This window comes from Aethalodelphis obliquidens, unplaced genomic scaffold (assembly GCF_003676395.1).
Source record: "Aethalodelphis obliquidens isolate GAN/ISIS:26980383/991018 unplaced genomic scaffold, ASM367639v1 scaffold78, whole genome shotgun sequence".
NCBI classification, from domain to species: Eukaryota; Metazoa; Chordata; class Mammalia; order Artiodactyla; family Delphinidae; genus Aethalodelphis; species Aethalodelphis obliquidens.
This window is the reverse complement of record NW_020838022.1, coordinates 2,886,424-2,909,940: the sequence shown is the minus strand read 5'-3', so window position 1 is coordinate 2,909,940 and position 23,517 is coordinate 2,886,424. Positions and strand designations below refer to the sequence as shown.

The following is a 23,517-nucleotide window of genomic DNA, read 5'->3' as shown; positions in this document are numbered from 1 at the left end:
TGTCCCGATAACTGAAGGTTAACTTTCTAAAACAACAAACTAAACTCCAACAACAGGCTAACAGCTGAGCTTCTAGCTTGTTGACCTTCTGTTCCTTAAGTAAAGGGTTTTTAATTAAACAAACAAACATTAGGGACTGTTAGAATCCTCCGTGGGGTGTTAACACATTGAGAGGGAACATTTTTTGTTGCTGCTTCCAGGCCCCCACTGTTTGTTTACCTGTGTTTCACTAAATGAACTGTTTCCTTGAGGAACTCTGGTTATTCTCTTTATAGGAAACTACTGCAACACGCCCTCTTCTTTCCTATATCAGGTCATGAACTGCTAAGAGGTCAGGGAGCATATCATACACATCATAAGATCACTTCCCTTCTGTGCCTGCAACAGTGTTCAGCATGTAGAAGGCATACAAGAAATTTTGATTAAAACCTGTGTTTTGGCTATTTCCTCCACTGCTCTAACTAAAAAGCAAATTCAACTTCTCATCTCTTTATTATAATACAAATGCAATATAGCATACATTATTTCAATGCAGTTTTCTAGTAAAACTAGAACTAGATTATGCTCACAAGAGTCACCCCACTTGGTGTGCAGTGCATTTCAGTTCAATTCACCAAGCACCTACTGTGTGCCAGGCAGTGGCCCAGATAACAAAGATTTTAGCAGGTACATTAAAGATCAAGATATGGCTTTTCTACCCAGAAGGAATTTATGTTATAGCCAAAAAGACAATCATGTATTCACTCAATTTAATGTGGTAAATGTCATAAAACTAGCATGAGCAAAATGCTATGGGGATACAGTAGAAGTTATGATTTTTTTCCTACCCAAGAGAAGCTTGAGAAGGCTTCAAAGAGCAGGTGACTTCTGAACTGAGCCTTGAAAGATTAGAGGGAGTTTATGTGGTAAAGAACCCAGTGCAAGAAGGCACAGAGCCATGTAAAAGGAGATTGAATCCATGATGCTCTCTCTGTCCCTCAAATCTAGTTCTCTTTCAGGATGTCCTATTTCAGTGAATGACAAGAACATCTACTTAGCCATGTTATTCAGATACTTGGAAGACACCTTTAACCACCGGTTACAAGAAATTCCTTACCAGTCCTGCCATTTTTGCTTCCTATATATCTCTGGGACATCTTTCCATATTTGCTACCACCGCTGTCCAAGCCATCATCTCTTACCTGGATTACTGCACTGGCCTCCTAAATGGACTCCTTGCCTCCACTTTTGTTCCCTTCCATTCCATTTTCCACAAAGCAATGAGAATGACCTTTTCAAAATGTGGTTCTGTTCACATGACCTCTCCCTGCCTAAAAGCTTCATTTATTTCCCACTGTTTGTGAGATAAAGAATGAACTTTAGTCTAGATGTAGACTAAGAAAAGAGTTTTCTAATTAAAACTGAAATTGAATTAAAGCCACATTAATACCAAGTTATTCATTCAAATTGCCTTGTTTACCTAAAAAGTGGACTCTCATACTTAGTCAGTTGCTACAAACCAAAAACAATGTTAACTCACAGGAATAATATGTTTACAGCATTTGTTTCATACACAATGATGAAAATGGAGATTTTTTTGGGTCATAAGTCAGTTCTTGCTCAGAGAAGTCAGTAAGTGGATTTCTATACTATCTTAATGTGCAACCATAAACTTAAAAAGCAACCGTGACATTCAGAACATGTTTTAAAAGTTTCTCCAGAAAAATGCCAGCTTTCCAAGTATATGCAATGCATTTTTCATCTTCTCTATAGTGAATTAAATAATTGGTACACAAATGTGGCCTCTGATGTGAAAAAACTGTGGGTCACCCCCTCGCACATCTATCACCTAATTTAATTTAAAATCAAAACCATATAACTTTGATAAATAACTTTCCTAATTTAAAGGAGGGAGTAGGAAATGAACCTCAGTTTTGAAAGTCTATTAAATTGAAAAATTTAAACCGAAGGAGGCCTTAGAACATTACTTGTTTGTACCCAAAGTCCAAACATTTTCCAATTTAGCCTTAAAAATGCTGATGTGGAAGCTAAAGCTCCAAATAACTTGTTCTAATATTTCTGTCACGAGAAAACAGGGGAGCAGCTAAAAAACGAAGTAGTAACTATTGAAAAGAACAAAGTTAACAACCAGTTGCGAAGGGGCTAGCAGAAGGAGCACTGACTTTTCTAACTACTGGGATTTGGATGTGATGGAACAAAATCACTAAACTTGAAGATTACTTGTAAATAAGCACCCGGTTGTAAATAAGCAGAGCTGTAGCTTGAATAACTGTTCACTTTGCTAAATGACTGTATCCACTTTATTATCAACTCTCCTTGATGTAGGCATTAAATTCAATTTTGAGCATCACAGCAGTCTACTTCCATTTTCATTACCAATGTCAAGCAGAACTTTCTCATTTTTAAAGTATCACTCTTCCTACCATAAATTTAGAACAGCAAAAGGAGTTACCAAGACAGTACTGCATTAGGATTTTAGCTAAAAAGTCACCTTCAGGGAGTTCGATAAGATGCAAAGACATGTCTAATAAATTCTACTGAAGGTTCTGACTTTTAAAATGAGGGAAAATGCTAGTGTAATTTTAGGCTTGAAACTTTAAGACATTCTTTCACATAGGAGTAAGTTTAACCTTGAGCATAGCTTCAAAGAGTCAGGTGGAGCTCCCTGATTCTTATCCCACTGAAGGGGCCTTCAAGATGAGGCTCAGGATTTTTAAAGGAAAAAAAAATGTAGAACAGAGAAATGTGATGGAAGCTAAAGATCTTAAAGATCTAGCTCCTTTTGCTACAGAAGGGGATTTCCAAGTTTTGTACCAGCCATAAAATTCTGATGATTCCCAAAGTCCCTGCAGAGTGTTCTAAAGTAGGAAGGCCAAAGAGAGAAAGTTTTTCTAAAGAAAGTGTTTGTGTTTCCAAAAGAAGAAAAGGACACTCATTTTATAAGTAAATTAAAACAAATTTTTATCAAAGTGTTTATCTTCAGTGTTCCTTGTATTAACAGGACTTATTCCCAATGATATTACATTACTGATGTCATTTGTAGACAAACAAACAAAAAGCACCCAATTAAGAGAAAGTTATTTTTATTACTAAATGGTTTAGAAAGGAAATCAACACTTGCTACATAGTTGGAAGGCAGCTAACATATTCTATAAATTACACATTTCCTCAATTAAAAGATTCTGGTGCAAATACAATCAGCCAAAGGGCAATGTGAGGAAGAGAAAGTCAAATTATGAAACTCTTTTTCTCTCCAGACTGAAGGCCTCTTTTCAAGAGAGATCACTCCACACATTTGAACACAGGAGACTGAGGAAATCCATAGTACTGCTCAGGACTGCAGTAATAATAATAATAATCACAGAAACATAAATAACAATAGCAGCTACCATCTACTGAGTTGTTACTACATCATGCCAAGCACAGTGCTTAAATGCTTTCTGTGGATTACTTTACTTCAGTCTAATCACAATCCTATGAGCTAAGTAGTTAATACCCCCATTTTACAGATAAGAAAATTGGGACACAGGAAGGTTATATGACTCACTTTAACTTCAAACCCAGGTCTTCTGTCTGTAAGGGTGAAGCTGTTTACCACTACACTATACGCTGTTTTCTTGTAACTATTCATTGTACTAAAATTTCATTCTTTTTGTGAAGTTAGTATACTGTCAATTCCTCTTTTTCTGCTCTAGATCTGTTATGAAAAATAGATCAGTTAATGAGCAGTTAACTAGACAAACTGTAAATATAAAATACAGAGAAAAAAGAGATGTGTTAGTCGATCAATGTAGAAATGTTCACTTCTTTATTCTGGTTTCTAAAACACATACATATATACTGTATATGCAGATCTGTTTAGAAATAATTTATATTTGCTCATGAATTCCCAACTATTTAAAAAAATATCCTATTGCATTGTTTTGCGTATTGGCAAAACTGAAGGTAAACAAAATATGAAAAATATTCTATTCCATTAAATATTCTATTAAACAAAAAGAGTTGAGAATTAACTGAGTCTTCTACGTTCTTTTAATATGTAAAAATTCATGGTATATTAAAACAAATCAATTATCACTAGGTTCAGTGAAAAGTCACTTTACTATCGGTGTGTCACTTTACCATCTTCCCCATAAAACACTATAGGAAACAATAATCCCCTAGAAAGTATTTTATATTTCACTTGATACAAAAGGAGAGAGAAAACTGTGGGAGGAGCCCAAATTGCAAAACAATGTGAAAACAGCTCTTTATTCAGAGCCACTAGACCTCCTTATAAAGCAGTTCTGACCCTGGCTTTATCACTAACTCTGCTTCGTGACCATGTCACTAACTTAATTTCTGTGGGTTGGCTTTCTCCATCTGTAAAATAAGCGAGTTGAACAAGAGGATCTCCTATGATGTTTCAGTTCTATAAGTCTATGATTCTGAGCCAAAGGACTACTATTGATTGTTTTCTTGAATACTATAGGGTGAGTCACAATTTTCAGTGAAAGAACTATTCACTATCTTGGGCACAGGTATGGAAACTTCTAGCTGAGGATAAATTTCTGCCATAAGGATAAAGATTAACAGGAAACAGACATTTTATCCAAATACACTCAGAGTGTTCTATAGCCCAATAGATCTGCTCATTAGGCAATATAGTTTTCATTCATTCTGTCCGCATTTTACATGTTACTCTCCCAGCTAAGCATAATCTGTCTGTATTTTTTTAACATCTTTATTGGAGTATAATTTTTTACAATGGTGTGTTAGTTTCTGCTGTATAACAAAGTGAATCAGCTATACATATATCCCCATATCCCCTCCCTCTTGCGTCTCCCTTCCACCCTCCCTATCCCACCCCTCTAGGTGGTCACAAAGCACTGAGCTGATCTCCCTGTGCTATGAGGCTGCTTCCCACTAGCTATCTATTTTACATTTGGTAGTGTATATATGCCCATGCCACTCTCTCACTTCGTCCCAGTTTACCCTTGCCCCTCCCCGTGTCTGTATATCACTACCCAAAAAGAAATCACATGTACATTTGAAAACCAAAATGTTAAGTTTGCAAAGGAAGGGCATAATTTTGTGTTTCAGGTCCTCAGTGTTTGCCAACATTCAGTGAACCAACCGTCAGCAACATGTGAGATCTACCTTACATTAGGAAGTGAGGAAAATTATCAAGATCTGTGCCATGCTATAAGAGACAGCAGTGGGCCAGCAATCTAGCACCTAGCACCTAACCTAGTCAGTCAAAGGTAAAGATAAGCAAACTAATACTTGTAGAATGATGACTACTGGATACTAGGATCTGTAAAGAACGCTATCACATAAGCTCTATTTCACTAATGAGGACATTCAGACTGAGAGATTAATTTGGCCAAAGTCGCACAGCTAGTAAATGATCAGGCCAGGATTTAAACAGGTCTTCAGACTTTCAGGCCACTCCTTTTAGTATTACACAGTGCTAAAGTAAGATGATTATTCAAATGGTAATACAGCTACAGTGACTGAACCCTTAACTGTTTAAGCAGTGTACAGAACAGAATGTACCCATTAGGACCCAGGAGTGTACTTGAGAAGCTCTGCAATGGAATAGAAAGAGACACAAATGTCATTCTAAGATAACACCCTCCAGAAGAATGTAAATTATTTACAACCCAGTCCATCCACTTAAGGGCAATTCAGAAAGCTCTGGGCAAGTAAATAATTCCACGTTTAGCACACTTCAAGACTTAAAGTCATACATATAATCAACAGGCAATGTGAATCATAGTGGAGGGCAAGTAAATGACCTTTCAGCTGTAACAAGACAAAGTGATGCTTTTAAAAAAACTGCCTTTTGGTGGAATAATTACCACAGTTCGTCTATGATTGGTATAAGTGCACATCCAGGTATACATATATAAATGTACCAGCTTCCAGCAAATATAAAAATAAGTTTTATCTGGCTCACTATATGAACATCTATTGAGTTAAAAAACAACTTACCTTAGATGAGACTATTCTATTATCACAAAATTTTTGTGCAATGTATGCTTCTGTTTCTGAAACTGGATGATTGCCAACAAATACTGTGCGTGTACCAACTCGTTTCTCTTCTCCAGCACACTGACCAAGAGAAAGAGGAAAAGTCAGTTTTTCATCACATTTCTCCATGCTTCTACCAAGCTCAGAATTCTTGTCTTAACATGTTTGGCTATTGTCTAGAGAGAGAGAGTAGTAGGGGGAGAGGAGAAAACCTTGTTAGGAAATTCAAACTCCACTAAGCTCTTAGTTGCTGACTTAGTGAAGATTATTAGTAGAAGTTTTGTTTGAGCCAACTGCTCTGAGGCCAACATTGCAATTCTAAATGTTTAAATTGAAGTAAGTATCCTAGAGAAACAGTATTTTTACTGCCAATCATTTTTCTTTCATCCACACAGTCTCAACCATCACTATCACAGCAACATACTAACTTAGGAAAGGTCAGATTGGGAATATTTATTTTATTATACAACAACTATTGAGGACAACCTTTGTCAATTTCCTTACTAGACAGCAGAATGCTCTAAACACAAAATAATTGCCTATAAATACACAGGAATATATTGAATAGAATGGCTGCCTCTCTTAATGGAATGATCAACTATTTCTACAAAGAAAAGTTGTAATTGTTTGGCTTTACAAGGAAAGACATTCTTTTGTGATCTCTCAGAGCCTACTGTCAAAAAGTCCCATTTCAGGGCTTCCCTGGTGGCGCAGTGGTTGAGAGTCCACCTGCCGATGCAGGGGACACGGGTTCGTGCCCCGGTTCGGGAGGATCCCGCATGCCGTACAGCGGCTGGGCCCGTGAGCCATGGCCGCTGAGCCTGCGCGTCCGGAGCCTGTGCTCCGCAACGGGAGAGGCCTGCGTACCGCAAGTCATGCACAACAAAAAAAAAAGTCCCATTTCACACAATACAGCTCTAATGCCCCTTTTATATTTTTAAAAAAGAGGTTCATTGAATCTAGAAGTCGCAAGGTTGAGCTCCATTTTTACCTCACCCTTTTATTTCACTGAGGCTTCACTTTCCTTATTTTAAATCAGGATAATATACCTTCTTATATAAATCTGGGATAGTCTCTTTTGATGGTACTATTTTATGTTTGAGACAACCATTTTTTTAAGTAAAAAGTATGATAAAAACCAATATCCACTTACATATTTCCATTATTTTTTTAAAAAAAGATAACTATAATTTCCAACCTAAAATGTTTTAAAGTATGTAGCCACAAAGATTTCCCTTCAATTATCTATTTAAAGGTCAAAGACATAACTCTCTACTCCCAAAATAATCATTTTAAGCAAGACTACTTAGAGGTTGCAAAGTTCTCCAAATGTCTATGCTTGGATGTATTCCAGTCTGAATTTTTGTACCTCACATAGATATAGGGAAAATAATTTTTCAGATTAAAAGAACAAGAATTACCCTAAAATACAGATAAGACCTCTTGCCTCACCATTTTCATTTTAAGCTTATTAAATAATTATTTAGTGGGGTATTGCCTCCAAAATCCATAGGGAATCAATAGAAAATTAACTGAGATAAATTGAAGTAGGAGAGATTTAGCCTGTATATAAAGGATAACTTCTGGAAATCCACCCTGGCATGCACTAAGGGAGCATTCAATCTATGGCAACCTGGAAAAAGTAAGTTATCAATGCTGGACAACTTAGCTATTTACCTGCCTGCCCCAAGACAGGGCATTAGAACAGCTGATTGTACCAGGTCCTTCGCGTGCTAAGGGTCAGTGATTAACAGGTAAATTTTCAAACAGTTCCTGGAAACCAGTAAACAATACCTTTACCAGAATGGTAACTATATACATTTTGATTCAGGGACTGACTTTGTTTGCAACTGTAATATACATGGTCTGACGCAGCTTACTAATAAGAGCACTAAATTTTCCATAATATCCTTTTTGCAAAAAGTAAACTGAAAGTGAATACACCTGCTTAAAAGTATACTTTATTTTGCTTCCCCTACCCTAGTTTTCTGTTGCAAGTTACGGTACCAATGTAGTCTGTCTACAACAGACCTGAACCTATTATGTACCAATCTGAAGTACAGAAATTGTCAAGTCCATATACACACTACAATTTAAATCCTTTAATTTAATATTCACATGGTTGTTTAGTTTTCCACACAAGCAAGAAGTGGCTATGGAGTAAATAAGGAAGAGCTACCTTTCATGCCAGTTCTCAGATCATTCAACAAATGAAAACAGGGAAGAGGAAAAGAGGTAGAAGATCAGCGAAGCAGGATGTTTCCTGCACTGCCAATATAGTTCTCCTCAGTTAACAGTGGCCACTTAAAACCCAACTGAACTAGCACTTCCCCAATTCTGAATTGTCTTCAACTTTCTTCTGTGGCAGATAACAACATTCCAAAGAACAAAAGGAAGGAACAAGCATAAAGCAATTTTTCAGGCACATGATATTTTTATGAATTCTGTGCATTTGCATAGCATTTACAGTTTTACTAAGACTTTCCCCCACATATTACCTCTGATATCTTTCAAGTAAGGCTTAAGTGACCTCTATCTCCATTAAACTGGAGAAAATGGATTGAAATTGCTGTGCAGGTTTGGGGAGCGGGGAGAGGGGGATAGGAGATCTCAGCAGTGATCATTGTTAGATGTGGAAATAGGAACCCAAGAGAACTTGTAAAATGTCCACTCCTGAGGATTTTTCAAAAAAGGGCAAAGTCTCCTCAGCTCAGGTGGGTTTGGGTTTGGAGCTGCCTGAGGACTGGGGGTGGGGTGGGGTGAAATAGATGACTTTTCAATGCCTGTTTTGATCTAAAAATCTGATGAGCCCGCAATTTCTGGTAGAATTTGCTGCAACCATATAACGTTGTTTGGTTCACATAAAAATGGCAAAGCTGAACACATGTGTAAATTCACTGTAATTTTACACTTGCTGCCAATGCAGAGTGTTAGAACAGTGGTTTTAGTTCCTGTGATTTTGAATAATGTAGGTGCCTTAGCCAAGGGAGAGGAACTCCAAGTTCGAATTATTAAAAAAAACAAAATTCCCACTTGGATGGCACACAGTGTAGTCTGGAGTGGGAGTGTATGATTCCTGCCACCTCATAATGAATTTTAATTCATTAGGAGTCCATCCTGTGTTGAAGTGCTTCCCATGCAAATGTTCTTAGGAACAGCATTTATTAAAACTGAAATGTGCTAGCAACAATTCTATTTTAATGATACAGCATACACTACAATTAAAAGGGTGGAAAAATAAAAGTGTATTTATAGCAATATGAATTAACAGAGAAATCAATTTAATTGTCTTCTTCATGATAAAAATCACCCTTTTGTACTCTTGAATTATACCTCCATACTATAAACTGAATATTGTTTTTTTAAAAAGTAATTTATACCAAAACATAGTCTCTCAATAAAAACCAGAGTAAAATGGTACTGTTATTCAACTAGTACCATCTTTTTTTTCTTAATTTACTTTACTGAAGTATAGTTGATTTACAATGTTGTGTTAATTTCTGCTGTACAGCAAAGTGATTCAGTTATGCACATATATACATTCTTTCTCATATTCTTTTCCATTATGGCTTATCAGAGGATATTGAATATAGTTGCCTGTACTATACAGTAGGACCTTGTTGTTTATCCATTCTGTATATAATAGTTTGCATCTGCTAATCTGAGGCAATATATTTTTCGAGAAACTTTCTAAGAAGTAGTTTATTTACACAAGAGTCACAGCATAGATTTGATAACTCATTAAGTTATTTAGGAACCATTTATGGATAGTTTGCTAGGTCCAATGGGAAATAAAATCATCGATAATGTCAGCTAACATTTACTGAGAACTGATTTTGTGTTCTAAGTGGTTAATACACAGTATCTCAAGACATCCTTACAGCTACCCTATGAGGTAGATACTCTTATTATACCCATGCCCCAGATAACAGCAAAGAAAAAAATAAACAGCAGCCAAAGTGGAAGCACAGAGAGTTTTTGCAGCTTGCCCAGCATCACATTTCATAAGTGGTACGGTAGTCAGGACAATAAGGATTTTACAGTATTATAAGGAAAATGTATGACACATAAAAACATTTTAATAGAAAGTAAAAGCTTCTATGCATCATAAGAATTAAACAGAATGGTCAACTAGTACCATCTTAAAATCCTATGCTTTCGCTAGTCATAAACAAAGAAAGCTGCTGGAATTATAATTCATTTCTTGATTGCCTCTAGACCAGTGACTCAAAAAGAACTGAGGGAAGATTAAGACCTTAATACAAGACTGTCATTATGAAAGTTGGCACAGGTTCTGAAACAGAGCTCACCTCTCCATCCATTCCAGGTGTTGGCAGACTTAAATTTATCACTTAATCATAGATCAGTGGTTCTTAAGTCTGGTCACACGTTGTCTTTAAACATAATACCAATGGCTGGGTCTTTAATATTTAATTTAATTTTTCTCAAAGCTCCCCAGGTGACAATTCTGATTTGTAGCCAGGGCTGAGAATGATTGCCACAGAACCTCTCTCTTTGAATTAATGATTGACCTTAACTAACATCCTACAAGTTTTTAGTACACCAGCCACAATCCTACACTTTTTAATTAAAATAGTTTAAATTGGCTTTTCAAAGGATAAAAATATACAAATAACCATCAAATAGCAACCCCTCTGACCATTTTAAGCTGCTCACAAAATGAGATTCTCCTTCAATATTCATTTTGCATGTGGCTAATACCCATCAATTATTCAGATCAATGATAATGAAAATTACAGGCCCTGAAAACATGCAAAGGTACTCGGGTTATCAGCAAATAATCATCAATGTCATCTCCAATGATCACTACATTACTTTTATTAATCATCAGACTGCTCTTTGTGAGTTACTAAGGAAGTAAGAGGACAGCTCTCCCTTATCGGTGGAGAGCTCTTCCACATCTGTGGATTCAAGCAACTTCAGATCAAAAATATTTTGGGGGTGGGGGGAGATCCAGAAATTCCAAAAAGCAAAACTTGAATTTGTCGTGCACCTAAAAACTACTTACATAGCATTTACATTATACTAGGTATTATAAGTAATTTAGAGATGTATATTAGGTATACATCTCTAGATGTATACCTAATAGATGTATACTAGGTATTATAAGTAATTTAGAGAAGTATATGGAGGATGTGCATAGGTTATATGCAAATGCTATGCCATTTTATAGGACTCAAACATCTGCAGAGCGTCCTGAAATCAATCCCCTGCAGATACTGAGGGACTATATTTGCTCAAAAATGAACAAAAAATCCTTATTAATAATCTGAACACTTGGCAATGATTTAAAACTGTTCTCCACATCCCAGCCCCAAAGCTATTTTCTCCTCTGAAGCACTAGTATTTTTGAACATTATAATCAGTCTTTAAAAGGCCAAAAGAACTCAAAATTGAAAGAAAGAGCATTTCATCAAAATTTCAGCATTTCTGTACTAAGGTTGGAAGGCGGGGTGCAGAGAGGAGAGCACTACAGTGCCAGGCAACATTTCCGGTGTATTAAGCTTCCTGGTTAAAATTGCCATAATGTATTCAGTGGTCAAATTGCTGAGGTTTCTAAGCCTATCCCATTATAACAAGCCAAGAAGAATAATCTTCATGTGTAATTTACAGTCATAACTCTAAAACGAGCCTTAAAAACTGTACTTTTCTGACTTTGCTTTTCCTGCATCTTCTTTAGTGATTAAGCTGTCTCTCCTTTACTAGAGGTAGTGAAGCAAGACCGAGCCAGGGCATTTTGTCTTCTTGCCTTTAAAGCTTAATTACGGTTATATTAACCGAAACTCTCAAACACCTGATCAAAACACAACTGAATATCCAAAGTACATCCCTAGACACGAAGATAGTCTCTAGGCAGGCATTACCCGATGGCAGCACATTTAATTGAATAGAAACTCCTATAGGAAATGGATATTAAGCACCACAAAAAACACCTAAATCAGCAAGCACAATGCTGAGGAAAAAGCAGTGACCATGAGGACTTGGATAAGAACGATGCCATGTTTGGAAGCTCAGAGTGAGGCTATCATTATCTAAATGTGATCCGCTGAGCAGTTTAATTGCACCAGGAACGATCAATTCTAAGTGTTCCCACTGTGACCCCCCTCCCCACCATGCCATCACCCCCAAGGACCTCAGGGCTACAGAAATGTGGCTCTAAAGAAGAAATGCAGCTTTCTCACAGGATGGCTAATAGAGGGTAGACAGATCAAAAATGCTGTAAGCATTTAGTGATTCAAGAGTCTAACAGGAGTCATTTTTTTAAATGATTCAGAGATTCTTCCATTTATAGAAAGTAATCTCAGACTCTCAAAATTCAGACTGGGGCTCAGGAACTCCACTTTACTTGGTAAAAGTCTCTCTCCTAAGGCAAACTTAACTAGAGATGAACTGAACACGTCTACAAGGCCTCAGAAGTTACTTTTCACTTTCACTACCCATATCTACACACCACCTTGCATTCCCAACACTTACCAGACTTTAAAAATCTAAATAGGGAGATACATAACTACTAAGGATAGGAGCAACAGTGAGGCTGACTGACATGCCAGCCACGCATTCACCACAGCCCTCAGGAAATGGATAAAAATACACATGCAAATAGAAAGCAAGTATAAAGAAGGCCCCAGGACCTCAAAGCCCAACCTGGCTGAAAAAAAGAACAGAATAAAATACAGATCACAAACCTCAGAGGCAGGAGGGAAAGATGGGACCCTCTCCATACTGACACACGAAAATTTGCTCACACAATGGCAGCGAAATCACAGAGAAAACGCTGCAGATTCTCACGCTACTTGTACCAACCCCTGTGATTCTTGTAAAGTTTCCCAGAACTTGGGAAGACAGCCAGTTGGGGCTGGCAAGTTTGTGTACGTCCAAGGGAAGTGCTAGAAGACTTGGTCTGCTCCTTTAAGACTTTGAAGTAGCACTCTGGTGGCCTGGCCTCTATTATTAAGCCATTTGACATCTTTTTTGTTATTCTTCTCCAAAGACCTGATTTGCCTCTGTAACTTTTGATTTTGAAGTATCATCATTTTAAAACATTAGTATCTTACACCACACAGCATTTCCTCCTCATCCTGTAAATTCTTTTCTGACCCATGCCTATAATAAATGGACCAATGTAAGATGTGAGGCTAAAAATCAAACTTTTATGGAAAGTTCAATTGAACTTTTACTTCTAAGCAGGTAAACAGTATTAACAGGAAGAGGTATAATCTAGATGTTCACTGTGATACACTAACCCCCTCTCCCCTGCCCCGTAAGAGAGTATCGGTCATAACATACATTGAAGCTTCAAAAATGTGTACCGAAATATATATAAGACCTAAGCAGATGGTTTTTGTGGCAAAATCCCTTAGGGCTGGAAGATTTTCCTACTTTTTAGAGATCTCATAGGTAAGTGAAAATTTTATCTCACCAGCAAACAGTAATACCTAACAATGGCAAGGGAAAGAACCACTGGCAATTAGGGTGAAAAATGTCTTTTTCAATATAAGAGACGAATTCTCAGCCAAAAATCTTTATAGGTCATCAGAGAATTTTTATTACAGTATAAGAAGAGATAAACTCTGGCTAGAACAAAAAATATATTGTAAAAGAGGTGTCTGATGTCCTGAACAGAGTTTTATCTCCCATTTTAGTGATAGCACCGTTATTACAAAAGTGACAGTAAGTTTCCTAGAAAGGTCTAGCAGTTCAAATATATGCTGGAGCATGTCCACTGAAGCCAATGAATCCAATTTTTTTCCCCCGGAATTGTTAAACATCACACAGAAAGCAAACTAGCTAGAAAAAAATGTCCAAGTTATGATTAGTTTAAATAGCACATCCAGGCTATACCTGTTTTTTTAAAAATATCCCCAACAAAAGAGGTAGGTAAAAAACAAGTTTCCATTGTGAAACATGGCTGAGTTGAATAAGCAAAGAAAACAAGGGGGAGGGGCCTCACAAAAGGCAGCCACTTCTTCAGTGAAACATTTCTACCCTTCCATTCAACCACAACGTGGCCAACTTCTTGGCTCAAATTACTATGTCCTAAAGAAAAGTCTGGCCTTGAAAAAGGCATCCTCCCTATAGGTGAAGGCTTTTAGGGCAAGGCTTGGAGGGAACAGGAGAAGCAATAAAGACATGACCCTGGGAAATACTATTGATACCTATATTTTCTTCAATGTGAGACCCGGGGAACCGCAATTTCCTTAACAGTTTAAAAAAAAAAAAAAAAAAAAAAGTCAAGTAACTTAAAAGACTGCTTATAGTAGGATTAACAAAACACCCAGAGATCACTTTAAAGGACTTGAAAGACTATTCATTCAGGTGGCTTGCTGACAGTAGCCAACTACATGAATATTAAAACTCCAGGAACTAGGCTAGCACAGAACCAGGCAATGGCCTCACATAATTCAAGTGTACATATTTTATTTAAAGCAAGAAAGTTTCTGGCTCTACAGAAGAGGCATACCCATTCTGATGCTACTCTTATCCAAGGGGGCAGGTTGAGTATGGTCCATTGACAGAGAGCACTTGGTGTTGAAAACACCGTTCACGAAGAGGACCAGGGTTGGCCAGGAAGGCTGACGGGTGGTGTGTCTGGAAGCAAGTGAGGGCCACTCAAAGAGTCCCCTGAAGGCTGTTGTCCATAACATATGCCATTAGTCCTTTGGAACTGATGATCTGACACCATGTGAGTAAAATTAGGAATTCATTTCTCCCTTTGTGGCAGAGCACATGGTCATTTGGGAACTGTACTGGAATTATTTACATTGTTTCTAAATCACACTTCTTTCCCCCCAAGGCTTTGGATTGGAAGCTGGTGTACACTATAAACACTGGGTGCTGCTATAAACTTAACAGGTAATCTGTTTGTAATTATCCCTAAAACATGCTTAAAAGAAACATTAAAAATTAGCGATATGTTTGAAGTATAATGTATAACCTTCAGAACACTGAGCACAGAAAGAAGAGCACATGAAATAGATATTAAATAATGGCTTGTATGTAAATAAAATTGATTTGGTTCGCAAAATTTTAATATTTGGCCTTTGAGTACTGCCAACTAGGAATGCCACACAAAGATGGACTAACAAGGACTTCATTGGTGGTCCAGTGGTTAAGACTCTGCACTTCCACTGCAGGGGGCATGGGCTCCATCCCCGGTGGGGGAACTAAGATCCCATGTAAAAAGATGGACTAAAAAGAATATCAGAATACTCCATTCACTGTTTCAAACACTGCATTACATGGAACAAGTTAACAATGAGGTTCCTTAGAGAAGTGGGGAAGGCTGTTCCTTACCCCTCCTGCTGGCTGTTCACAACAAATATTCATATAACAAATGCTCTAAGAAGTCTTGTAGTAAAGAAACCTCTTTATCTTTGTGTAAGTCAGCATCTCCCATAGAACTCTTTTTCAACCCAAGGAAGATCCAGTGACATCAGATTCTGTAAAACATGGTTGGGCAATGCTACTCTGATATACTTCTTACCTCACCACAATCAGCTATAGTGGCAAAGCATGTAAGGGTATAAGGTGAGATAATTGTTAAACTTGTGACAATTTCTCTCCCTGTATGCCAAAAATAGATAAGGAAAATTAAGCGTTTGGCCATGATCCCAGGTGTGTGCTTTTGCTTCTAAGGCTTAATTATGAGAAGCAAGAAACTAGGAGATCTTTGTTCTAATTGCCTTCTACTACAGATCGGGGTGTGTGTGTGTGTGTGTGTGTGTGTGTGTATGTGTGTGTGTGTGTGTGTGTCTGTGTGTGTCTGTGTGTGTGTGTGTGTCTGTGTGTGTGTGTCTGTGTGTGTCTGTGTGTTGGGGGAAGTCCCAGAATTGGTTTCTTCATAGGTAACTTGAGGAGAGCTTGACTAAATTATCTGATCTGAGAGGCTGCAGGGGAATTGGGGGCCAGATCTTCTTCTAGCAATAAAATTTGAAATGTGGTTTGGGTTGCTGTATCATTCGCCACCTGTTTCAGCCTGGACCAAAAAACAAAAAACAAACAAAAAAAGAACCCTCCCCCCCAAAACCCAAAACAAACAAACCAAACCAAACAAACAACAAAAAAACCCCAAAAAACCAAACAACTGTTCAAGGGTCAGGGAGAGATTACCTGTTTGAGGATAAAGAATAATTTATAAATCAATACACATGAGAAGATAATATATTCAGGATGAAATTTATTTATAGGCTTCAAAGTAGACAAGAAGGGAGAAATAAAAGAAACATTATGAAAAATTACAAAGACCAGGGAAAGGCTTCAGGGTGCTAATTTTGGTACACCAGAAGGTACATTGGCTCTTTGGGGCTTTAAGGATGCCCATTTAAAGCACCACAGTGTCAATTTATTTAATGGTAACGTTTAGATGTGGAAAAAATGAATGCCTTCTCAAATGTGCCTGTCACCCAAGGGAAACAGTTTATTCCTCTGATAAAATAGAATGAAATTTATGTCCCGGCACCCAAGGTACAAACAACTTCAAGTTAAAACAGGTTAGGATTAACTGCCACAAGTGTAATTAAAAAAAATAATGAACCACTTAGAATTACAAATTTTAGTTGTACAAAAGGGTTTTGATATAAAATGAAACACATGCAGTGATTTAAAACCACTTGAAAGAATTTTTATTAAAGCAGACACATTCAAAATGTATCACTTCTCAAAAACAAACACTACTCACACTAAGGTCATACCACCCCAAAACCAAACAATTTTTTGGTTTTGTTTTTTACCAAATAGGACAAACAAGAGTTTGAGATTCTATTCAAGTATATGATTGAAAATAGCAATGGGATATTTCCAAAACAGACATAGGGGGTATCTAGAACAATTATAAGAATTTACAGCCAACATTAAAATTACCTGGCAAGCTCTGAACAGGAAAAATGCTTTCAGCTAAATCATGAAACAGCATAGCAGTTGTAGCATTAAGCAACTGAGTCAGTGGAACACAAGCTGATTAGTCATGACCAGTACTGGATAATTAAATGTTTGCAAAGACTCAATTCTCCTGATTGCAATGCATTTCACTCTACTTCATGTTATTATTAAAGGCATGTATGTATGCAAATGTGTTAATGTGTTTCTGAGTCCATTTTTACTCTACTTTGTGAACTCAGATATGATATAAAACTTTCTAAATGTTGACAATCAGAAAATAATCACAGCATTAGTTAAGGGTAGAAAAATTGCAGAAACTGAAAGAATGGAGATGGCGCTCAAAGGCTGGAAATTAAAGTGCACTTACATTTTTAAGCATTATTAATGAGGGCCAACTATGGTGGACTGATGACTATGGATGGGTGGGAATAATCTGAGTATTCCGAGATATTCTGCTTACATCCCTGTTTGGTTCTGAGCCATTTGCTATAGTCTCTGCCCAAGGCCAAAAGCAAGCAGGTGCATCTACTCCCTGGGAGGAGGTGCTAAACTTTAAAGAAGAAAAAAGGAAAACGAAAAGGCAAAGGAGAAAAGTACAAATGTGTCAAACTGAAAGAAAATTAGTTGTGATGAGAACATTCTGCCATAAGACTGCATGTGGCTTCCTCATCATTCTCAATACAACTCTCAAAAGATACCTCCAAAGAAGAACTTTTAAGCAACACATATATTCTAGAAGGAAGAAATTTCTTTAAATGTCAGATTAGTCCTTTAGACCTCATCTTCGATCCTAAAGAATGATGGCAAGAGGAAAAGGTGGGATTCTCCTAATACTTGCAAGCCTTTCTTAGAAGGCAATGTACCAGAATGATGTTGGACACAGATTTTGTGGATTTAGAATCCAATTCAGTCCAGTGTGCCTTTGAGCTTCACTACAATTTTTCATAATGTTGAGCATCAATGTGATGAGGTATCAAAGAACGAGATGTTCACTGCAAATAAGGGGTGGTTCATTCATGCATTTTAAAGATGAACTCCTTCTCAGATGGCTAGGCTTTAAAACAGATATGGAAAATAAAAAGTATTGATGAGGATGGAAAGAAAATGAAATTCTCGTACTGGTAGGAATGCAAAATAGCTCAGCCTTGGCGGAAAACATTTTGGTGGTTTACTAGAAAACTAAGCAAATAATTACTATATGAGCCAGCAATTTTATTCCTACTTATACACCCAAAAGAACTGGAAACCTGTGTTGAAACAAAAACTTGTGCATTAATGTTCATAGCAGCATTATTTACATAGCCAAAATGAGGGAACAACCCAAATGTCCAACAACTGATAAATGGGTAAACAAAATGGAATACTGCAGAATATTACTCAGCCATAAAAAGGAATGAAGTACTGATATATGCTACAACATAGATGAACCTCAAAACGTTACGTTAAATGAGAAGCTAGACACAAAAGGTCACATATTGTAGGATTTCATTTATATGAAATATTCAGAATAGGTAAATCTATTAAAATAAAAAGGAGATTGGTGGTTGCCAGGAGCTGGGGAGAGGGTAGAGATGGGGAGTAGCTACTTAACAGGTATGGAGCTTCCTTTTGGAGTGATGAAAATGTTATGGACCACGACAGAGTTGATGGTTTCACACCATGTGATGCACTAAATGCCACTGAATCATTCACTTTAACATGGTTAATTCTGTTACGCAAACTCCACCTCAAAAACAAAAGTTAACACGCTTGCTTTGTAGCAGGTCACAAGGCTTAGTATGATATTTATTAAGTCCCTACTATGTGCAAGACACTGGAGATAGAGTGATGAATAAATAGAAACAGTCCTTGCCTTCATGGAGCGTGCAGTGTAGTGAGGGAGACAAGATATTAATCAAGTACTTACACAAATCAGCTAAGTGCCAAGAATGAGAGGGCTGTGTAGTATTGAGAGCTGACCCAGCCATGACCACACAACAACCACATACAGCACAAGCCTGACGATATTGCTCCTCTAGTCCCTGCTTTAATAAGTTTCCCCCTGACATTAAAACTGAAAACTAAAATCCTTCCTCTGACCTGCAAGGTCTTGCACAGTCAGGTCTTCTCCTCCCACTTCTCCAACCTCTCCTGAAGACTCTCCTCCTTGCTTACTCTGTTACAGCCCATTGGTCCTCTTTCCATCCCAGGTGAGCTCCAGGTGCCTTCCTGCCCCTGGGCTTCTACTCCATTGCTTCCCTCCACTGGAATACTCTTCCCTCTTCTCTTTACCTTCTGGTAACCACCCTTCAGATCTCTCAACTGTCACTTCCTCACTAAAGGCTTCCCGATGGCAACTCAAATCAAGAGAGACCAATAACCCGTTATCCGAAATCTGTGTCTGCTACAGGGAATTTACAATGAGCAAAGCAAAACAAGAAATCTCAATTCAACTTTTTGAAAAGCCATTAACTCCAAGTCTCCCGAAAATTCTCCTCAAACATTCCTGTCAACATTTAACCAAAGAAATCCTTTATGAGTTCCCTGACTTTGCATAAAGTGAATTTTTTAAACTTCTGATTAGTTGCAGCAAAAACAAGGCAGTTATTATGACAATAAGAACCTTGTATAGTCTACTGACACTAACTCATTAAACATAATTTAATGCGACTGGTTATTGTGAAGCCTTGTTAATTGATTTATATACACTTCAGACCATTTTATCTTGAGCAGTATTCAGATTAATCATTTCCCGTTGATTAAATAGTTGAGTAAAAATGGTGGTTATGGTCATTTCTATTAAATAAAAAAACCTCAGGCATCAGTCCAGAAATATAATCCTCAACGTAATATTGTTTCTGTGAAGAAATCAGGTGGGATTTATATTACTTTGACTTCCATGAATATAACCTGCTATAGCATACAAGGACAAGTTGAAAAGGTTTTCAGGAAGGCCCATCACCCAGCTAGTGTGCACTATGGAAAGAGGCTAGGAACACGGCAAACACAATTCAAATCAGCCAGGCACGCGCTGTTCTCTTCTCAAGTCTATCTCATTTAATAATCATAAAGTGGGGCAACGCATTTTGTACAGTGCTGATTTCTCTGCAAGCAGAGCAGAGGAATATCACCGACCTGTAGAAAGTTCCACACAAAAAAGACTCTGCTAGGGAATTCCCTGGCTGTCCAGTGGTTAGAACTTAGTGCTGTCACTGCTGTGGGCCCGGGTTCAATCCCTGGTCGGGGAACTAAGATTCCGTAAGCCGTACAGTGCGGCCAAAAAAAACAGGCTCTGCTAAAGCTGTCAAAGGACATTTAAACAATATAACATTACCCCTGTGCTTTCTGGAAGTGAAAATAAATGGCATTTTAAAAATAACATCTCAATGATTAACAGATACTATTTATTTGTACACACATTTGATATAACAGTAATGACACTTGCACAAAGTGTTTACTAACAAATGAGTAAAACAATAGCATGTAATCAGCATCACTATTTCTTGGATCATAGCTTCCAGTCTTAAAGAGCACTATGGGGAAATCAACACAAAATTGAGATACCCCACTCCAAGTGGAAAATGAGACTCATTTTTTCTTCCCTGGTAGTTTTCACCCACACCACTAAATGTTTATAAATTTGAAATGCCAGTTCATGACTTAAGTCTAATCCCTACTAAGATCAAGTTGGTCACAGCAACACCTCCTCCTCTGAGAGACCCTCCCAAAGGGTGGGGTGTGTTAGGGAAGGAGGGCTGTAGGTTGAAATGGCTGCCGGTACAATGGGCTGGGGAAGAAAGTGATTTGTTCAAATGCAACTCCAAATTAGAAGAATTAAACTCAACGTTCAAGAGCAGCACAGCTGTAAGGAAAATCTCTCCTTTCATCAATATTCAAAAAACATGCAAGAGAATTTTCTCCCTTCAGTTTTTGTTATTCCTACGCTGAGACTACAGTAAAGCTTCTGTAGAAAAACAACTCAAATACATAACAAGTGGCATATTTCAATCACAAAAACTGCCGCTTACCAAAATTTTTAGCTTCCCTGATAGTAGAAAAGGCAAAAAATTTTTTAATGAGGTTTAAAAATATTTTATACACAGACCATTTTGCAATGGAGCTGACAAATAATGAAACCTAGTAAGACGATTTTTTTTTTTTAAAGTGCTGATTTCCCTAGGGAATATCCTTCTTTCCTCCTAGTTCCCCTAGCTAACTATGTTCCTGGGACTGGGAAATCTCAGGTTATAACTCAAAGAAGAGGAGCCCATGGCTCACCAGGCCCCCACATATCTTGCCTTGTCCAGGGTGCATGAGCAGGTTTTAAGCTCCATACCCTCTACCTGCCCTCCAAGGTTACCAATCTTGCCCTTGCCACCCTGCCACCCAACAACTCTCCCCGCCTTCTTTCACTCTTTCACCTTTTGCCATTGTGGGAGACCATCAGTTGGCAAGCAGGGGCAGACTGGAGTAAAGCTCAATCACTTAGCTCCTTTTTCCTGTACTCCACCTCTCACTGACCTCTGAGCTAGGGCTGCACCTCAGTTCCTGAGATACAATCTCATGGATTGACAGAAAGAAGTAGGACATAAGTGAAGGAAGCACAGAAACACATTTGCAGCACACTGCTAAGTAAACAGAAGGAGGAAGGAAGAATAGCAGTTGCTGAAATGCAGAGGCTGACTAGGGCCAGGTAGAGTTAGTTAGTCTAGGAAGAGCTCCAGATTAACACATGTCCAAGCCTTGGGTAATTTTGGCCTCTTCTAATCCAGAATATGATCCAAATCATTAAAAAAACCTACTGTGTATGTCACATATGCCATGCTCCACAGCTAGAATTTGGATACAATGACAAAAGAGAATTTTATTTTCAGTTATACACTGTGCTTGGTTTCAGGGCTTCTCTAACGCAGCCTGACCTTGTCTACACATTCGAACTGCATTTTCTATTACTAGTCTCCCCCGCAAGAAGGCTCTGCTCTCAGCAAGCTGGTATCCCTCCTCATTTTCTCTCTAAGTATCCCAGTTTATCCCCAACTGCTGCTCTCCTGGACTGGAATTATCTGCATCAATCTCCCTAAAAAGTAAACTGAAGGTTCAACTATGCCACATTCAGCAACCTAATCTGAGACCCTGTAACATATGAAGGGCTGTAGATACATAAAACTGACAAACCTTTACAAATTGACTTTCCCCTCAAGGCGATTAGCCAGTGATTCTTGGAGCTCCGTGTCTCATTCACTTAGTATACATTTGGGACTTGCTTCCTCAATAAAGATAAGCAACACCTCAGTGTACCTTATAAGCAGATGAAGAATTCTATAGCTGGATAGATGGAAGGATGGATGGATGGATGGATGGAGTGATGGAAGGATTATGGACAAACAGCTATGGCACACTCATCTGATTAAACCAGCATGGCTCCAAAATCAGAGTATCATTTACAGCCATTTGAGATTACCAGGGATCATTAAGTGATGACCTGAGATGAGAATAAAGTTTGATCAAGGCTAGTGTCTCAAAGTTTAACTGTATTATAAATATCTTCTAATGGGTATATTTTTGATGCTCAAAAATCAGAGGCACTCTGACATTTGCCATTCTAATGGCCTTCTTTCAGAGACCCTGGCAATTACCAGGTTGTTTCAAAGTGGTCATACAAGAGATGGTGAGGAAGAGGAGAATACTGGCTGAGTGCGTTGGTTCTGGAGCCAGATGTCTGGGTTCAAATCCTGGTTCTGCCACTTACTACACCTAAGAGACCTTGGCCAATTTCCTTAACTACATTAAGTCTCAGTTTCCCTATCTGTATAAATAAGGATGACGCTGATGATGACTTACAAGGCAGTTGTGAGGCAGTGCCTTCATACAGTAAATACTCAAAAACTGTTAGTTGCTTTCATATAGCACAGTGAAATAGCAAATTCCTTTGCTGCCACTAACTAGTTGCTTCCAACACAGATTAAAAAAAATATCTGTGTAAAAAACTATAATCCTAATACAAATAATTGAAATACATCTGTAGGGTTATTACACTTGAAACGCAGTGGCACAAATGAAATCAACACATTTTCTTAACTAGAATAAAAACAGAAAGATACAACCTTCGTAAAACTGAAAAAGAGAAAGGAGGCACACTTGCAAAATCCAAATGATCATGAGTATTTCCTTAAATGAACTATGCCACATTGACCAGATACTATTTACTTAGCACATTATGACAGAACAGTTCTTTGTGACTTCACTCAGGACTTCAATATAGTTCATTCGAAATACTTGCAAAAAAGGATCTAAAGCCAACTTCAAATGGCTTCTCAAAGGTTATGGCACACTCATTTGATTAAACCGGACTGACTCAGCTTGAGGGTTGGAATCTGGGGAGTATCAGCAAGTGGAGGGCTCTGGGTTAGGCACTAGGTCGGAGGCAGAAATAACCAGCATGTGAAATTACATGTACAGAACTATGAGAAGGCACAGGCTCGGCCCTGCAATGTCGGGGAGGCTGGGCGTCCAGAGGGAGGGGTAAGTGTGCACACAGGCAGGCAGCACCCTGACTAAAGGGGACAAGAAGATGGTCAGAGCAGCGAGTGGCTCTGGACAAAGAGAGGGTCATAGGTTTAGATC

General features: G+C 38.0%; 1 protein-coding gene across 7 annotated transcripts in view; it reads right to left on the bottom strand.

Moving 5' to 3' along the window:
- ATP11C (ATPase phospholipid transporting 11C (ATP11C blood group)) overlaps positions 1 to 23,517 on the bottom strand; it is a 168,951-nt gene that overhangs the window by 88,188 nt on the left and 57,246 nt on the right. For all 7 annotated transcript variants that reach the window (XM_027092390.1, XM_027092394.1, XM_027092391.1 and 4 more), the window contains exon 2: positions 5,977 to 6,096. In XM_027092390.1, coding sequence (XP_026948191.1) covers positions 5,977 to 6,096 — 120 coding nt within the window. The remainder of the gene's footprint in view (positions 1 to 5,976; positions 6,097 to 23,517) is intronic.